The sequence below is a fragment of the Ranitomeya imitator genome, chromosome 1 (assembly GCF_032444005.1).
Source record: "Ranitomeya imitator isolate aRanImi1 chromosome 1, aRanImi1.pri, whole genome shotgun sequence".
In the NCBI taxonomy this organism is placed as follows: Eukaryota; Metazoa; Chordata; class Amphibia; order Anura; family Dendrobatidae; genus Ranitomeya; species Ranitomeya imitator.
The window spans coordinates 1,011,091,381-1,011,109,857 of NC_091282.1; the positions used below are offsets into that span (position 1 = coordinate 1,011,091,381).

Here is an 18,477-nt window from a genome sequence, read left to right on the forward strand (position 1 = left end):
GGCGTTCAAAATCGCTTGCAGCATTTCTATTGCAAACTGCAAGTCAAGTTTTGATTTGCCTGTGGGTGTCAACGTATAGAAATATTATATTTTAATACTAATTGTATGACATAAAGTGGCATTAATATTTTGGTTTATTAAGGCTCGCTGCCAAAAGACCAAAGTCACAGTAGTGTGCCCAAAATTTCATTTTGATTCATCATTTTGGTTGCCTTATTTTTTTTTTATCTAGCTTCATGTGTTTTCCATGTGATGTTTGCTTTTGCAGTATTTATCTTTTCATTTGTGCCTTATTAAAGTAACTTTTTTATGTGCTCATCTGTTTTTTGAAGATCCAGATGTTTTTGCATGATTTACCATTTGCGATTTTTTTCGAAAAGATGCACAATTTTTGTGCAACTGTAATCCAATTTCCTTGTTAAGTGATTTTATGAATCTCGTAACCTTTTGTGAAATTTTTATGAAATGTGAATTTTTGCACAAAGAAAAAGGGACCAAATCAGAAAGCTTTTGTTCTGCTATAAAAAGCCTTGAAAAGTTGCAAAAGTTTGGAGCCACGTAAGACTGTGCTAAAATTTTGGGACTTTTGGCATTGTCGTGCCGTTTTTGCCCAGCTCAGACAAATTGGTTGGCATTGTGGTGGGATGAGGGCATTGCAATCCCCGATTGTCAAACTCACAATGAGTGGAGGCATTCCTCAGAGGCAGTAATCCAATGACTGGCTGGAGTAAGATTTTTGGAGAGGCACACACCACTTTTCAGACACTCCTGATTCATTAAGAGGCATGTGCCTCTTAATCAATCAGGAACATTTGACTCATGCCTTGTCATCTAAATTACTGTGAAAAAGTCAGCATTGATGAATCGGGCGTAAAATTAAATACAATTTTGTATTTTGTGCCAAATGTATGAACCACTTGTGCCATTTTGAAGATATTGACACCAAAAACAGTTATTCTCTGTATGCCATTCTTAAAAAAAAAAAATAATTATTTTTTTCATTTTAAATTATTATTAAACACATGGTGGATACAATCCATTATGCGACGTGCTAAATGTTAAAATTAAAAAATGCAATTTGTGTATTTTTTTTTTATAAAGAATCTTTTAACAATAAATCCATAATGACATGTGTTAAAGAACTTGGCAAAGATAAGTTTAATATAACAAAGGTAAGAGCTAGTATTTGCCGACACACCCTCGATACGTCACACTAATAGCAGGTTACACTGTACGGAGCAGATGTGCACACGCTCTATGTTCTACAGTACACAGATAGGAAGAACACATGTGTCTCATACAAAGGCCATCCCTACGGATTTGTCAATCTCACAAACATCTGGCAGGGAATTAAATTAACCAGATATCAACACAAAGCAAAAGAAATTCAATTAACCATAACGTAATCATTATATAAATAAAACATAATGTGTAATAGGATTACACTAAGTCACTTATAAATCACTAAGTGACTTTTTATCATGTCCTTCGGGCTGCTAAGAGTTTAAAATTACTTTTTTAGAACAGAGATAATGTGAATTCATATCTATACATTTATACTAATTTATTATTTGCGTCTGAATACAGTATTTCCCCACATCTAAAAAATATTAATGGGTATTGGAAATGGCACTTACCAAAAAGAGAAAGGATGCCACATGCAGTCCACACGGTTAAGGACATTCCTACGCTGCCGGTGTGTTGTAGGATTCCTTTAGGGGAGATAAAAATCCCAGCTCCTATAATAGTCCCAATTATTATAGAGATTCCCCGCAGCAAGGTCACTTTCTTTTTCAGCACTACCTTTCCTTTGTCGTCAGGGTCTTTCTCCTTTTTTAAGGGTAACGTGTCTTGTGATTCATTTGTAAAGTAGCAGCTGTCCTTGGATTTCATTGACACATCAGCAGCAGCAGACGGCTTGTACATGGTTAAACGAATTACGATATCAAAGCAAAATAAAAAATAAAATTACATTAAAAAAAAAAAAAAAGTTCTGTGCAGGTAGAAGGTGACTTCACGTCTGGAATGTAAACTTTCTTAAAACTACTGCTTGTAGCTGCTCTGTAACACCTGCTGCCTCACTGCCCTATCATTGGAGACCAAGTCAGCTTCCTCATGGGTTTGATGATTTGTACAGCGTTTACTCTGCTGTCACACCAGGTTATTGCTGCCGAGTGATGATGCAAATTCCCCAGGTTTGCATCAGCCACATGAAAGAAAAAAAAAAGAACTCTTTGCATTACTCAGCAGTTCCTGTTCACAATGAAGGAAAAACTTGATCTTCTTACACAAAATCTGGGGGAGGAACAAGGAACTCCTGTTGCTATAAGCTTATCATTGTGACTTGCAAAACTGCTTTGAGATCAAGAACAAAGACTCTTTACCGATGGGCCGTCTGCGAAAGCTAATTGGTGTTTCTATAAGATTGTGCTCACAGTGACTATGCACACCTAGAAATAAAAGTTGTAAGAGTTATACCATGTGCACAGGAAAAGTTGGCAGGAATTGGGAAATCCAGTACAGAAATTTCTGCATTCCAGCATTCGCTTATGTAATCTGCAGATGTGTCTTTCAAGGTCATTCTCGCAACTTCTACAGCTTTATATTTAGTAACTTAAACGTACAGCAGTGCTATGGTTTGGTGGCAGAGCTTTACCCCACCTATCATTGTGGTCTTGGGGGTCAAATGCAGCCAGTAATATTTATATGAGGAATATATTATATTCATGCTGGGACACATTTCCATAATCTAGGACAGTGTAAAGGTACCGTCACACATAGCGACGCTGCAGCGATACCGACAACGATCCGGATCGCTGCAGCGTCGCTGTTTGGTCGCTGGAGAGCTGTCACACAGACCGCTCTCCAGCGACCAACGATCCCGAGGTCCCCGGTAACCAGGGTAAACATCGGGTAACTAAGCGCAGGGCCGCGCTTAGTAACCCGATGTTTACCCTGGTTACCATCCTAAAAAGTAAAAAAAAACAAACGCTACATACTTACCTACCGCTGTCTGTCCTCGGCGCTCTGCTTCTCTGGTCTGGCTGTGAGCGCCGGGCAGCCAGAAAGCAGAGCGGTGACGTCACCGCTCTGCTTTCCGGCTGACCGACGCTCACAGCCAGAGCAGGAGGAGTGCAGAGCACAGCGCTGGAGGACAGACGGCTGTAGGTAAGTATGTACTGTTTGTTTTTTTACTTTTAGGATGGTAACCAGGGTAAACATCGGGTTACTAAGCGCGGCCCTGCGCTTAGTTACCCGATGTTTACCCTGGTTACCAGCAAAGACATCGCTGAATCGGTGTCACACACGCCGATTCAGCGATGTCTACGGGGAGTCCAGCGACGAAATAAAGTTCTGGACTTTCTTCCCCGACCAGCGATCTCCCAGCAGGGGCCTGATCGCTGCTGCCTGTCACACTGGACGATATCGCTAGCGAGGACGCTGCAACGTCACGGATCGCTAGCGATATCGTCTAGTGTGACAGTACCTTAAACTTAGAAAAGAAAGTCAGAAAATGTGACAAAGGCATCAGAGCGGCTCAGTCTGGATGATAAATGTAATGCTTCTATAGACACTTTTGTCAATCTACATAATCTATTAGTTAGGACTAATCAATATTTCTATAACCTAAAGCATCTGGCTGAATAAGAGAGATGCACCTAAATATGACAAGATAAGCAAAAAACAAAAAAAAATCGGTGCTACAAAGTATTTTGCAAAAAACAAAAAAAAACCGGTGCTACAAAGTATTTCACAAATATATCAACATTATTAGATATGAAATATTATAAGGGATTTGAAAAAATAAAAGAGGTGCTACAAAGTATTTCAAAAATATATTAACTTTATAAGATATAAAGCAGAATAGTTCAATGGAGGGCCACCAACAAACCTCCGAAAACTATAAACAGTATATAGTTACTATGCCCACATATCTATTGCAGTACAACACATTACATTGCAGTACAATACATTAAATAGAAGAGTATAGGATGCAAACTACCGTAGAAATGATGTGGAGTCATGTTAGGTGTTTAGTCCTGAACCACAACTCATCTCATGCTTCATCAAGGACAAGCCCCCTGATAAAACTGGGTAAAGCACACGTTTAGGCACATTAGGGCCTGGACTCTGGGGGGGTGTCATGAAATGGTTCAGTTCTTTTACAGTGTACCCCTGCCTCTGCTGTATTTGGTGTGTGTCCCCCTCGCCTCTCCTCCTTGGTTGGTCAACAAAATATTGTCAACATATTTTTCACATTTTCTGCCTCAGGAAAAAGAGATGCAATGTTTTCCTTGTAGCATGGGTCTAACAGGGAATAACCAGTACTTTTTTTGCCCAGATGAATGTAACACGAGGGTCACGGGAAAGGCAGCTGTACATTCAAGTAGACGATACGGGATGAAGCTTGTTGTGGGTACTAGCCTCTGTCATGCTAGCAACCAGATCCCGTTCCTCATTGTTATCCAATTCATGCTCAGCAAATGAGAAGAGGCTGAGCTTGGAATTATCTCCCTGTCTCATGTCTTTGGAGAACTGCACATCTATGCCCACTCTTCGGTTTATGCACAGAAGCTGCCCAGAATACCGACAAGCTTGTTGGAGCTGGTATTCTACAACTTGCCCCTGCTACTCACAAAGCCATGTCAGCATGTACAATGTGGAGTTCCAGCGCTTGGTGACATCGCACACCAGTCAATGAGCAGACAGTTGCATGTGCTGCTGCAACACCAGCAGAGCAGCAGCAGCTGTAGCTGACTTGCAGAAATTTGTACTAATGTAGCGTAGCTTAACTAGAAGTTCTGGAAAATCTAGGTAGGTTTTTAGAAACTGCTGAACCACTAAATTGAGCATATGGGCCAAGCATGGAACGTGTGTGAGATTCCCAAGCTTCACAGCCGTCACGAGGTTACGGCCATTATCACACATGATCATGCCTAGTTGGAGGTTCAGCAGCTAGACACAAATTAGACAATTTAACCTTAGCAGAATATGTTGCTGCTTCCTGGAGGCAGTGCTGCAGAGCTTTCAATTTCTGGCTGATGTGGATGATGTTCTCTGAGATAACAAATCAGAGATGGAGGGTGAGGAGGAGCAAGAGGAGCAATAGGGGGTGCAGCAACTGCTGTAGGAGGTGAAGGAAACCCTAATCTAAGTAAGGTCAGCAATCCTCAGCATCAGTAGCACATGTGCCTTGCCGGGGTGGGACTCTGCCCCAGCCTCCACAATGTTCACACAGTGTATCATCAGGGAAAGGTAGCGTCCCTGGCCACAAGTGCTTGTTGATGTGTACAATCCCAATAACTGTGCTGGTAAGGGCACAAATAATGTTCCTAGACATGTGGGATGGTACAAGGTGGGATGCCACATCGGGAGAAAATGTGGCGACTGTGGACCGTGGAACGAGTACCAAGGGACAACTGCAGACATGAGTCAGAGGAAATCCTCCATGTCTATAAGCTTAAATGGCAACATTTCCACAGCAAGCAGTCTAGAAATGTGCCCACTTAGCCTTTGGGCCTGTGGGTAGGTGGATCGGATCTTTCTTTTTCATTTCAAAGTACAGACAGCTGAATGCTGGGACAATTTTTTGTCAGTGCCTGATGATCGTGCCTCAGAAAGTGCAGAGACAAGTACAAAATGGGAGACATCTGTGCCAGTGTCATGGATAGGGGATTGGGAAGCACCTAGCACAACGGAATAGGAAGTGGTGTCACCCACTTGCAACGATCGTGGACCTAGACATTTGGCCCAGCGAGTCAGGTTCTTAGATTAGTGTACATGTACCTGATCATGCTGATGGTGGTTAGGCTCTTAGTAGTCATTCCCCTACTGATCTTTGCATGGCACAGGTTGTCAATGACCATTTTTTGTGTCAGAACTCTCTTTAACCCCTTAATGACCTTGTACATACCGTGTAAGTCCTGGTTTGGAAGTTCTTCCAGAGCCAGGACATAAGTACGTCCTGGCGATTTTCCAAACGCAGATGCTGTGCTCGCGCGATAGCTGCTGATTGTCAGCTGATTCTCACAGCTGACACCCAGCACTCACTGCCAGGAGTGGAACTTGCACCTCTTATAGCACTTTAACCTGCTAAATACTGTGATCGCTAGTGATCGCAGCATTTAGCAGGCAGGCAGGGCCCCTCTGCCCCCCAATTGCTGCCGCTGCAAAGTTATCACAGGGGCATGATTGCTACAGTGACGATCCAATTTCATCATGATGAAATCCGCATCACCAGGCTCTAGCAAACCTGCTAGATAATGCTCAGTGCATGATCTAACAAGTTTGTGAGAGCAGGCTGACCGTTCTAATGTACTTCAATGTTGGTCAGACTGCAAAAAGTGCAAGTCGCATAATGAGACAATGTAAAAAAAAAGTAAAAAAAATTGGAAAAATATTTTTTTTTAAAAATCACAAAATCATAAATAAATAATTATATATATATATATATATATATATATATATATATATATATATACACAGTTAGGGCCAGAAATATTTGGACAGTGACACAAGTTTTGTTATTTTAGCTGTTTACAAAAACATGTTCAGAATACAATTATATATATAATATGGGCTGAAAGTGCACACTCCCAGCTGCAATATGATAGTTTCCACATCCAAATCAGAGAAAGGGTTTAGGAATCATAGCTCTGTAATGCATAGCGTCCTCTTTTTCAAGGGACCAAAAGTAATTGGACAATGGACTCTAAGGGCTGCAATTAACTCTGAAGGTGTCTCCCTCGTTAACCTGTAATCAATGAAGTAGTTAAAAGGTCAGGGGTGGATTCCAGGTGTGTGGTTTTGCATTTGGAAGCTGTTGCTGTGAGCAGACAACATACGGTCAAAGGAACTCTCAATTGAGGTGAAGCAGAACATCCTGAGGCTGAAAAAAAAGAAAAAAATCCATCAGAGAGATAGCAGACATGCTTGGAGTAGCAAAATCAACAGTTGGGTACATTCTGAGAAAAAAGGAATTGACTGGTGAGCTTGGGAACTCAAAAAGGCCTGGGCGTCCACGGATGACAACAGTGGTGGATGATCGCCGCATACTTAATTTGGTGAAGAAGAACCCGTTCACAACATCAACTGAAGTCCAGAACACTCTCAGTGAAGTAGGTGTATCTGTCTCTAAGTCAACAGTAAAGAGAAGACTCCATGACAGTAAATACAAAGGGTTCACATCTAGATGCAAACCATTCATCAATACCAAAAATAGACAGGCCAGAGTTAAATTTGCAGAAAAACACCTCAAGAAGCCAGCTCAGTTCTGGAAAAGTATTCTATGGACAGATGAGACAAAGATCAACCTGTACCAGAATGATGGGAAGAAAAAAGTTTGGAGAAGAAAGGGAACGGCACATGATCCAAGGCACACCACATCCTCTGTAAAACATGGTGGAGGCAACGTGATGGCATGGGCATGCATGGCTTTCAATGGCACTGGGTCACTTGTGTTTATTGATGACATAAGAGCAGACAAGAGTAGCCGGATGAATTCTGAAGTGTACCGGGATATACTTTCAGCCCAGATTCAGCCAAATGCTGCAAAGTTGATTGGACGGCGCTTCATAGTACAGATGAACAATGACCCCAAGCATACAGCCAAAGCTACCCAGGAGTTCATGAGTGCCAAAAAGTGGAACATTCTGCAATGGACAAGTCAATCTCCAGATCTAAACCCAATTGAGCATGCATTTCACTTGCTGAAATCCAGACTTAAGACGGAAAGACCCACAAACAAGCAAGACCTGAAGGCTGCGGCTGTAAAGGCCTGGCAAAGCATTAAGAAGGAGGAAACCCAGCGTTTGGTGATGTCCATGGGTTCCAGACATAAGGCAGTGATTGCCTCCAAAGGATTTGCAACAAAATATTGAAAATAAAAATATTTTGTTTGGGTTATGTTTATTTGTCCAATTACTTTTGACCTTCTAAAATGTGGAGTGTTTGTAAAGAAATGTGTACAATTCCTACATTTTCTATCAGATATTTTTGTTCAACCCTTCAAATTAAACGTTACAATCTGCACTTGAATTCTGTTGTAGAGGTTTCATTTCAAATCCAATGTGGTGGCATGCAGAGCCCAACTCGCGAAAATTGTGTCACTGTCCAAATATTTCTGGCCCTAACTGTATATATATATATATATATTACCCATATTTCTAAGAAAAAAATAAACTAAAAAGTACACATTTTTGGTATCGCCTCATCCAAAACAATCCAACGTATAAAACTGTCCCACCATTTAATCCCTTCGAGTAACACTATAAAAAAAATAAAAAACGAGGCAAAAAACAATGATTTATCATCATACCAATGAACAAAATGTGGAATAAAATGCTATCAAAAAGACTAATGTAAATAAAAATGGTATCGCTGAATATATCTTTTAGTGTGTGACAGAAGCCAAACAGAAAAAAAGCTATAAATCTTGTATCGCTGTACTCACACCGACCTAACGATAAAGTCATCTAATCACTTACGCTGCACAAGGAACGGCGTAAAAAAAAATAAAATAAAACCAATTCTTCACCTGCTGTTGATTTTTTCATTCTGATACTCAAAGATAGCAGTAAGGTTATGCTAACATTTATTCTGCACTTTCATTTAGGCTTACGTGTAAATCTCTAAAATACATTATTCAGATGCAACCCCTAGCGAAATATTCCCTATAATGAGGCAGATGGAGTCATTGTGGATGCCGTCTGGCCTATGACTGGGTTGATTAGGGAAATGCAGTAGATGTAGTATATCTCGACTTCAGCAAAGTATTTGATAAAGTATCTCATAATATTCTTATTGAATATATGACCAAATATGGGATTGACAAGGCTATGGTTAGGTGGATTCATAACTGGCTCAGTGATCGCACTGAAAGAGTGGTAATAAATGGCTGCACATTAGTGTTGAGCGATACCGTCCGATACTTGAAAGTATCGGTATCGGATAGTATCAGCCGATACCCGAAAAGTATCGGATATCGCCGATACCGATACCCGATACCAATACAAGTCAATGGGACACCAAGTATCGGAAGGTATCCTGATGGTTCCCGGGGTCTGAAGGAGAGGAAACTCTCCTTCAGGCCCTGGGATCCATATTAATGTGTAAAATAAAGAATTAAAATAAAAAATATTGATATACTTACCTCTCCGGAGGCCCCTGGACATCACCGCTGGTAACCGGCAGCCTTCTTTGTTTAAAATGAGCGCGTTTAGGGACTTCCATGACGTCACGGCTTCTGATTGGTCGCGTGCCGCTCATGTGACTGCCACGCGACCAATAGCAAGCCGCGACGTCATTCTAAGGCCCTAAACTCCTCATTCTAGGAATTTAGGACCTGAGAATGACGTCTTGGCTTCTGATTGGTCGCGTGCCGCTCATGTGACCGCCACGCGACCAATCAGAAGCCGCGACATCATTCTCAGGTCCTAAATTCCTAGAATGAGGAGTTTAGGGCCTGAGAATGACGTCGTGGCTTGTGATTGGTCGTGTGGTGGTCACATGAGCGGCACGAGACCAATCAGAAGCCGTGACGTCATGGAAGTCCCTAAACGCGCTCATTTTAAACAAAGAAGGCTGCCGGTTACCAGTGGTGATGTCCAGGGGCCTCCGGAGAGTTGAGTATATCAATATTTTTTATTTTAATTCTTTATTTTACACATTAATATGGATCCGATACCGATTCCCGATACCACAAAAGTATCGGAACTTGGTATCGGAATTCCGATACCGCAAGTATCGACCGATACCCGATACTTGCGGTATCAGAATGCTCAACACTACTGCACATACAATTGGAAGTGTTTCAAGTGGGGTACCACAAGGCTCTGTCCTGGTCCCAGTGTTGTTCAACATTTTTATAAATGATCTAGATGAGGGAACTGAAGGTAAACTAATCAAATATGCAGATGATGCAAAGTTAGGAGGGATAGCTAACACTAGAGAAGACAGAGAAAGAATTCAAAAGGATCTAGATAAGCTGGAAAAATGGGCAATGACTGATAGAATGGTATTTAAAAGGGAGAAATGCAAGATTCTACTGTATATATGGGCAAGAAAAATGAAAACTACAGCTATAGAATGGGCTAAGAAGGCTAACGGGAGACTTAATAGATGTCTACAAATATCTGAAGGGATGTCACAGTGTAGAGGAATCATCATTATTCTCATTTGAACATGGTAACACCAGAAGCAATAGAATGAAACTGAAAGGGTGAAGATACAGATTAAATATCTGAAAAAACAATGAGGGTGATCAATGAATGGAACAGGCTACCACAAGAGATGGTGAGTTCTCCTTCGATGGAAGTCTTCAAACAGAGTCTGGAGAGACATCTGTCTGAGATGGTTTAGTGAATCCTGCATTGAGCAGGGAGTTGGACACGGTGACCCTGAAGATCCCTTCCAAGTCTAACATTCGATGATTCTATGACTCTGCGGTGTCTGTCTTTTCAGGCATGCATAAAAGTACAGTCGGTAACTTTTTGTGACTTCTGAAAAGAAGGACACCACTGAACAGAGTCCAGAGTAACTCTGCTGTCTCTCTATAGTAAGTAGTAAGTGCTCAGTGTAGAGCGCTGGATAAAAGTGATACACTTTATTTAAAATGTTCAAAATAAAAGCTTCAATTCAATTCAATCCACAAAAAAGTCCGCACTGAGGTCTGGTATTTGTTAAAGGGAATCTGTCACCACAATTTTTGCCTATAAGATGCGGCCACCACCATCAGGGGCTTATCTGTAATGCTGTAGATAAGCCACTGATGTAACCTGCAAGATAAGAAAAATAGGTTATATTATACTCACCCAGGGGCGGTCCGGTCCGATGGATGTCGCGATCCAGGTCCGGCGCCTACCATCTTCATACGATGACGTCCTCTTCTTTGCTTCCTGCCGTGGCTTCTGCGCAGGCGTACTCTATCTGCCCTGTTGAGAGCAGAGCAAAGTACTGCAGTGCGCAGGCGCTGGGCCTCTCTGACCTTTCCCTGCACCTGCGCATATTGTTTAGGCCTGGCCACACCCAGAGGATGGGTTTTGCTGGCTGCTTTCAGCTATACTTACCCATTATTATGTATACACAGTTTTGTAAAAGTACATGTCATTTTGTTATGAAGAAGACAATTTGAAGCCAGATAATCACTTTTATATACATTTAACCACATATCCGTCCAGTATCCACTTCTAGATGTCTATGTTTAACTTTTTGATTAATCCCCAATGCACTGCAACAAAGTTTCAGATTTAGACAAAAGAATGGAAAATCAAATTGATATTGAAAATATAAAGCACATTGAATGTTTCTGTATGATTTACACATGTCAATTTAAGTAAATGGGGTTGCACAAGAAGCTTTTTTTTGTCAAATTTAATAGATTATTTTTTTTTGCATTTTTACATTCTGACTGTCACTATCACTCAATAGGGATTATATGATGATTTTTTTCACACACTTTCATGCATTTTTGCGGTTTCTGGCGTTATTTCCAAACATCGCATGCACTAGGTGTGACCATTTTTTTTACACACATTCATAGGCTTTTATATAGTAAAAGAAAGGATGAAAAAGTGCATGTGTATATAGAAAAGGTACAAGAACCAATTAAAAATGTAATCAGTGTTAAGGAATCCTAATATTGATTGAAAACAGAGACACATACACTAGAATAAAAGCATGTTAAAACATAACAACCACACCCCTGGTCCCATGGTGAATACTCATGAAAGACAGCCCAAAATACAAATAGTAATATATGTACTATACAACCCAACAATAATGGCAACCAAAAAAATACCTATATATGAAAATCAATAAATAGACAGCATATAAGGGAGACCTGTAAAGTGGGGAATAATATCTTTGTCCCACCTGACCACCTTGCTTTATATTTATATTTTTCCTTTGGTTTAACTTATCTTTTGCTGGTATTATCCCCTTTTTTTTTTTCCTCCTATTATGGTCCCTTGATAGTTACAGGCTCGTCTTCCATAGCAGCGCTACTCATTCATAGTGGGGGTATCTGGGGACGCCCAGACCCTCTGTGCTCTTTTATAGGTTTGTACTATTATATCTGTATTATTGAATTATTGAGCCACATTTTTATAGGGCTTAGGGGGTTTTATTCCCCACTTTACAGGTCTCCCTTATATGCTGTCTATTTATTGATTTTCATATATAGGTATTTTTTGGTTGCCATTATTGTTGGGTTGTATAGTACATATATTACTATTTGTATTTTGGGCTGTCTTTCATGAGTATTCACCATGGGACCAGGGGTGTGGTTGTTATATTTTAACATGCTTTTATTCTAGTGTATATGTCTCTGTTTTCAATAAACTTTTTGTAATTTGTTGCTACTCAGCTTTCATTTTTCTGGGTGTGCGCTCCGTTTGCGTGTCTGCTTTTCTTGGTTGCTTTATTATGTCCTTTTGGCTATGCATGGTGCTGCACCCCTTTATAGATCTACTATTAGCATAATATTATGTTTGCCCAGCTGTGGTGCTCCCTATTTTTCTATAAATCCCCATATTGGACCTCTTGCTTTGCTCTACTGAGGGGCAAACACCCTGAATTATGTGTCAGCAAATAGGGGTTAGGGTTTGGCTTTTATCTTAAGTTATGTGGTAAGGCTTATTAATGGTCTATATTGCCTTTAAGGATTGCTTCCTGTAGGTGGCATTAGAGTTCATGTCCTTTCCTCTCTGAAGAAACATTTTTCATAGTTAATTTCTTAGAGGAGCACTGCGTGGCTTTTAAGTCTCCTCACATTGTCATGTCAGGCATGTCCCTTCTGAAAGGATAGCCGTTTCTCCCATAGATATGTTGACAATTGACATATTTTAAAATAAGGAGCATAATGTTTTCTTTTTTTCTGTGAGAAAGCTTCAGAATTAGTGTCAAGTATGATCTCTCAATGCACCTGTTTAACACAACTAACATATCAAGCATGGAATAATAGAAGCATGTCGGATAATTTACTGAACTCCTACCAATTAAATAATTTTTTGTAAGGGTACATTTCCACTCTTATCATTTTAATGCAAAAATTTGGTGAGCAATTATATATTTGAACCACATTTCCCACATCACAGTAAACACATGGCAGATGTGGTTTAGACTTACCACTGGGCCAGGGGCGGACACAGACAGCTTGGGGCCCCTGTGCAGGAAATGTGTGTTTGCCCCCCCTTCTTTAAGGGCGACAAAGCTAATATATATATATATATATATAGTAGAATATGCCCATGTATAATAAACACCTGTGTCTACTGCATATGTGACATAGTATACATTAATGTATAAGGGTATGGTTCCACGGTCAGGAATCGGCAGCGCTTTGGATGCAGCACATGTCCGCTCGGTCCAAAGCGCTGCCGGCTTTTGTACGAGTGATGCTTCCGCATGTGTTCATTGAACACATGCGGAATCACCGCATCCTATACATTGGACTGTGATATTTATCTTGTGGAGACTGAGCGTCTCCGCAAGATAAATAGACATGCTACAGTCTAGAAAGATGTGCCGCATGTCCGTCTCTGCAGGGAAGCTGCGGGTGCCGCTGCATACATAGTGGACATGGGATTCCTTGAAATCTCATGCACTATGCTGTAACATCGGGAGCTGCGGACTGGATGCTGCGGATGTACACAGCGTCCAATCCGCAGAGTTTACTGACAGTGGAAACATACCCTTATATGTGTGTTTAATGCAACAGATACAGTATATGTGAAAAAGTCTTCACTGGGGGATGGGCTCAGGGGTCAGTCCCAGCCTGGATCTGATACTGCAGTGATGACTGGAGTCCCGTCAGAGAATAGACCCAGTGATTTAGTGACTGTGTTCCTGAGCTCTGAACTCTCTGGTCCCTGCTGTGTGTGGATGAAAATCCTGCACTGACCAGAGAACACAAAGCTCCGGGGGTCACAGTCAGTAAATCACTGCTTCTAGTCTCTGACTGCTGCCCCTGTCTCCCCTCTTTACTCTGCAAACAATCCGTCACATTCAGACCGTTTTTTACCTCCTGTTCAGGGGGTGATTGAGGTCCTGCACAGCTGCAGCTTCCTTCCAGGCATGAGTGTGCAGAAGCCAGTGTGCGGCAGCTTCCTGTCTCGCACAGCCGCAGCGCGGAATGATGATGTCATTCAGCTGAGCCGCTGCTGTCTGTGTGAGAAAGGAAGCAGGAAGCATCCATTCCCTGCAGATCCGTTGCCATTTTCTCTTGCAGGCAGCGGAGCTGCAGGGATTGCTCCATGCCTGCCGCACATGAGGGCAATCTGGCCAGGGGGCCCCCGGAGCCTCGGGGCCGTATAGGCTGGCCAGATTGCCCTCTATATTAGCCGCCCTCAGGGGTGAACCTAGCCTCTCTGCTGCCTGAGGCGAACGGAAAAATGGCTCCTAACATAAATAAAAACATGAGAATTAGTTAGTATCACAAATAACATTTACATCCAGGTACCTTATAGATAACGTCGCCTCTGGAGCCGTTCTTCTTTTCTTCATCTTGTCCAGATCCCATGATGAGTTTTCTCAGCCACAGCCATCTCTGCAGACTTCCATCTTTTCCGCTCTTTTGCAGAAAGTCTCCACAAGATGCCCTTAAAGATACAAGTGTCATTATAATGCTCCGGAATAAAAAATTGCCCCTCACTATATTGTCTGCACAAAAATTGACCCCCACACTGTCCCTCTTATGGTACATGCTCTTCACACTGACCTCTCCTTTCTATACCGGCCCCCTCTTCACACTGTCCACTCACACTGTGCCCCCCCTATGGGGCCTAGTATTTATACTCCATATTTATACTCCATCCTCCCACCCTGTGTGCATGGCTCCCCCATCCTTCTCCCCTGCATTCACGGTTCCCGTAATTCCTTCTCCCCTGCGTTCACGGCTCCGCCATCCTTCTCCCCTGCGTTCACGGCTCCCCCATCCTTCTCCCCTGCGTTCACGGCTCCCCCATCCTTCTCCCCTGCGTGCTGGGCTCCCCCATCCTTCTCCCCTGCGTTCACGGCTCCCCCATCCTTCTCCCCTGCATGCTGGGCTCCCCCATCCTTCTCCCCTGTGTTCACAGCTCCCCCATCCTTCTCCCCTACGTGCTGGGCTCCCCCTTCCTTCTCCCCTGCGTTCACGGCTCCCCCATCCTTCTCCCCTGCGTGCTGGGCTCCCCCATCCTTCTCCCCTGCATTCACGGCTCCCCCATCCTTCTCCCCTGCGTTCACGGCTCCCCCATCCTTCTCCCCTGCGTTCACGGCTCCCCCATCCTTCTCCCCTGCGTTCACGGCTCCCCCATTCGTTCTCCCCTGCGTGCATGCCTCCCCTATCCTCCCACCCTGCGTGCATGGCTCCCCCATTCTTCTCCCCTGTGTGCATGGCTCCCCCATCCTTCTCCCCTGCGTTCACGGCTCCCCCATCCTTCTCCCCTGCGTTCACGGCTCCCCCATCCTTCTCCCCTGCGTGCTGGGCTCCCCCATCCTTCTCCCCTGCGTTCACGGCTCCCCCATCCTTCTCCCCTGCGTGCTGGGCTCCCCCATCCTTCTCCCCTGTGTTCACAGCTCCCCCATCCTTCTCCCCTACGTGCTGGGCTCCCCCATCCTTCTCCCCTGCGTTCACGGCTCCCCCATCCTTCTCCCCTGCGTGCTGGGCTCCCCCATCCTTCTCCCCTGCGTGCTGGGCTCCCCCATCCTTCTCCCCTGCGTTCACGGCTCCCCCATCCTTCTCCCCTGCGTGCTGGGCTCCCCCATCCTTCTCCCCTGTGTTCACAGCTCCCCCATCCTTCTCCCCTGCGTTCACGGCTCCCCCATCCTTCTCCCCTGCGTTCACGGCTCCCCCATTCTTCTCCCCTGCGTTCACGGCTCCCCCATTCGTTCTCCCCTGCGTGCATGCCTCCCCTATCCTCCCACCCTGCGTGCATGGCTCCCCCATTCTTCTCCCCTGTGTGCATGGCTCCCCCATCCTTCTCCCCTGCGTTCACGGCTCCCCCATCCTTCTCCCCTGCGTGTATGCCTCCCCTATCCTCCCACCCTGCGTGCATGGCTCCCCCATTCTTCTCCCCTGCGTGCATGGCTCCACATCCTTTTTCCCTGCGTGCATGGCTCCCCATCCTTTTTCCCTGCGTGCATGGCTCCACATCTTTTTTCCCTGCGTGCATGGCTCCACATCCTTTTTCCCTGTGTGCATGGCTCCACATCCTTTTTCCCTGCGTGCATGGCTCCCCATCCTTTTTCCCTGCGTGCATGGCTCCACATCCTTTTTCCCTGCGTGCATGGCTCCCCATCCTTTTTCCCTGCGTGCATGGCTCCCCATCCTTTTTCCCTGCGTGCATGGCTCCACATCCTTTTTCCCTGCGTGCATGGCTCCACATCCTTTTTCCCTGCGTGGATGGCTCCACATCCTTTTTCCCTGCATGCATGACTCCACATCCTTTTTCCCTGCGTGCATGGCTCCACATCCTTTTTCCCTGCGTGCATGGCTCCACATCCTTTTCCCTGCGTGGATGGCTCCACATCCTTTTTCCCTGCGTGCATGGCTCCACATCCTTTTTCCCTGCGTGCATGGCTCCACATCCTTTTTCCCTGTATGCATGGCTCCACATCCTTTTCCCTGCGTGGATGGCTCCACATCCTTTTTCCCTGCGTGCATGGCTCCACATCCTTTTTCCCTGCGTGCATGGCTCCACATCCTTTTTCCCTGCGTGCATGGCTCCACATCCTTTTTCCCTGCGTGCATGGCTCCACATCCTTTTTCCCTGTCATACTTACCTCTCACCGCGCAGCACAGAACAGAACTTCCTTCCTGGCATCTCTTCTGCAGCGTCTTCCTTCCTGTCTTCAGCGGTCACATGATAGCGCTAATTAAGGTCATGAATATGCCCATATTCATGACCTTAAATTAGCGGTACCATGTGACCGCTGAAGACAGGACGCGCTGCCGGCGCTGGGACGCAGTTGCAGCCACCGCTGGAGGAAGGTGAGTATTACGTCTTCAGGGAGGGGGGAGGGAAGGAGGGAGGGAGGAGGGGGGGCGGGCACTTGACCCCGGAGTTTTAGAGAAAAAAAAAAAAAAACTAGCAGCGCAAATTCACTTACTATAGAGTCTGCCGCCCTCTCTTCTGCCGCCTGATAGTCAAATCGCCTAATGGTAGCAGCGTCCCTGGCCGCCCTGCAGGGGCCCCCCAGAGCCTCCGGGCCCCGGTGCAGCTGCACCGGTTGAACCGGCGGTATGTCCGCCCATGCACTGGGCTCTCCATATCACAGTGGTGGCCATCTTGGGTGCAGAAGAATGGAGCACCAGTATAAGTTGGAAGCAAAGAGAGGTCGCAAAGTTTAAGCTGTTGAAATAAATGTTATATTGTACTACCCTTATATTGCTACTTGGAAAATGAGATCTACAGGCTGAATACGGAAAGAGTTATGGTAACACCCCATCGCCTTTCCCATACAAAAAAAACTAAAAATGTTTTACATAAATAAAAAAGTATAATTTGGCAAATGCAAAGTCATTAAAAATATATGAAGTAAGCCAGTAAATAAAGACCAGAATAGAAGAGGATAAACTGCAAACTTTCTTCCACAGCCTTTGGCTGCATTCACATGGCAGAATTTTGGTCAATATTTCACATCAATATTTGTAAGCCAAAACGAGGGGAGGAGCATACAGAATATAACGGAAACACGTGCACCACCTGGTTTTGGCTTATAAATACTGTTGTAAAATACTGACCAAAACACGTGTTGTGGGAGAGAACAGGGAGATAAAGGTTGCACACAATATATCTGGGAATACAACCTTTACCATATAGTTTAACTCCTTCACCCCCGGAGCTTTTTTCGTTTTCGTTTTTCGCTCCCCTTCTTTCCAGAGCCATAACATTTTTATTTTACCATCAATATGGCCATGTGAGGGCTTATTTTTTTGTGGAACAAGTTGTACTTTTGACCATGTCGTATAACAGAAAACGGGAAAAAAATTCCAGGTGTGATGAAATTGCAAAAAAAGTGCAATCCCACACTTGTTTTTTGTTTGGCTTTTTTGCCAGGTTCACTAAGTGCTAAAATTGACCTGCGATTATGTTTCTCCAGGACATTATGAGTTCATAGACACCAAACATGTCAAGGTTCTCTTTTATCTAAGTGGCAAAAATAATTTTCAAAATGTGCTAAAAAAATTGTGCAATTTTCGGATAACGGTAGCGTCTCAATTTTTCGTAATCTGGAGTCGGGTGAGGGCTTATTTTGGTCATTTTGGTGCAGATGCGTTGTTTTGATCGGCCGTTATTGCATTTTAATGCAATGTCGCGGCGACCAAAAAACGTAATTTTGGAGTTTTGATTTTTTTATTGCTACGCCGTTGAGCAATCAGGTTAATCCTTTGTTTTTATTGATAGCTCGGGCGATTCTGAACGCGGCGACACTAAATATGTGTAGGTTTAATTTTTATTTCAATTGTTTTATTTTGATTGGATTGAAAGGGGGTGA

At 43.8% G+C, this 18,477-nt stretch overlaps 1 protein-coding gene across 1 annotated transcript in view; it reads right to left on the bottom strand.

The window, feature by feature from the left end:
- The window catches only part of SLC7A11 (solute carrier family 7 member 11), a 478,205-nt gene extending 476,090 nt beyond the window's left edge, over positions 1-2,115 (bottom strand). Inside the window, exon 1 of the mRNA XM_069743955.1 lies at positions 1,638-2,115. Coding sequence (XP_069600056.1) covers positions 1,638-1,926 — 289 coding nt within the window. The 5' untranslated portion in view covers positions 1,927-2,115. The remainder of the gene's footprint in view (positions 1-1,637) is intronic.
- Positions 2,116-18,477: the final 16,362 nt, after the last annotated feature.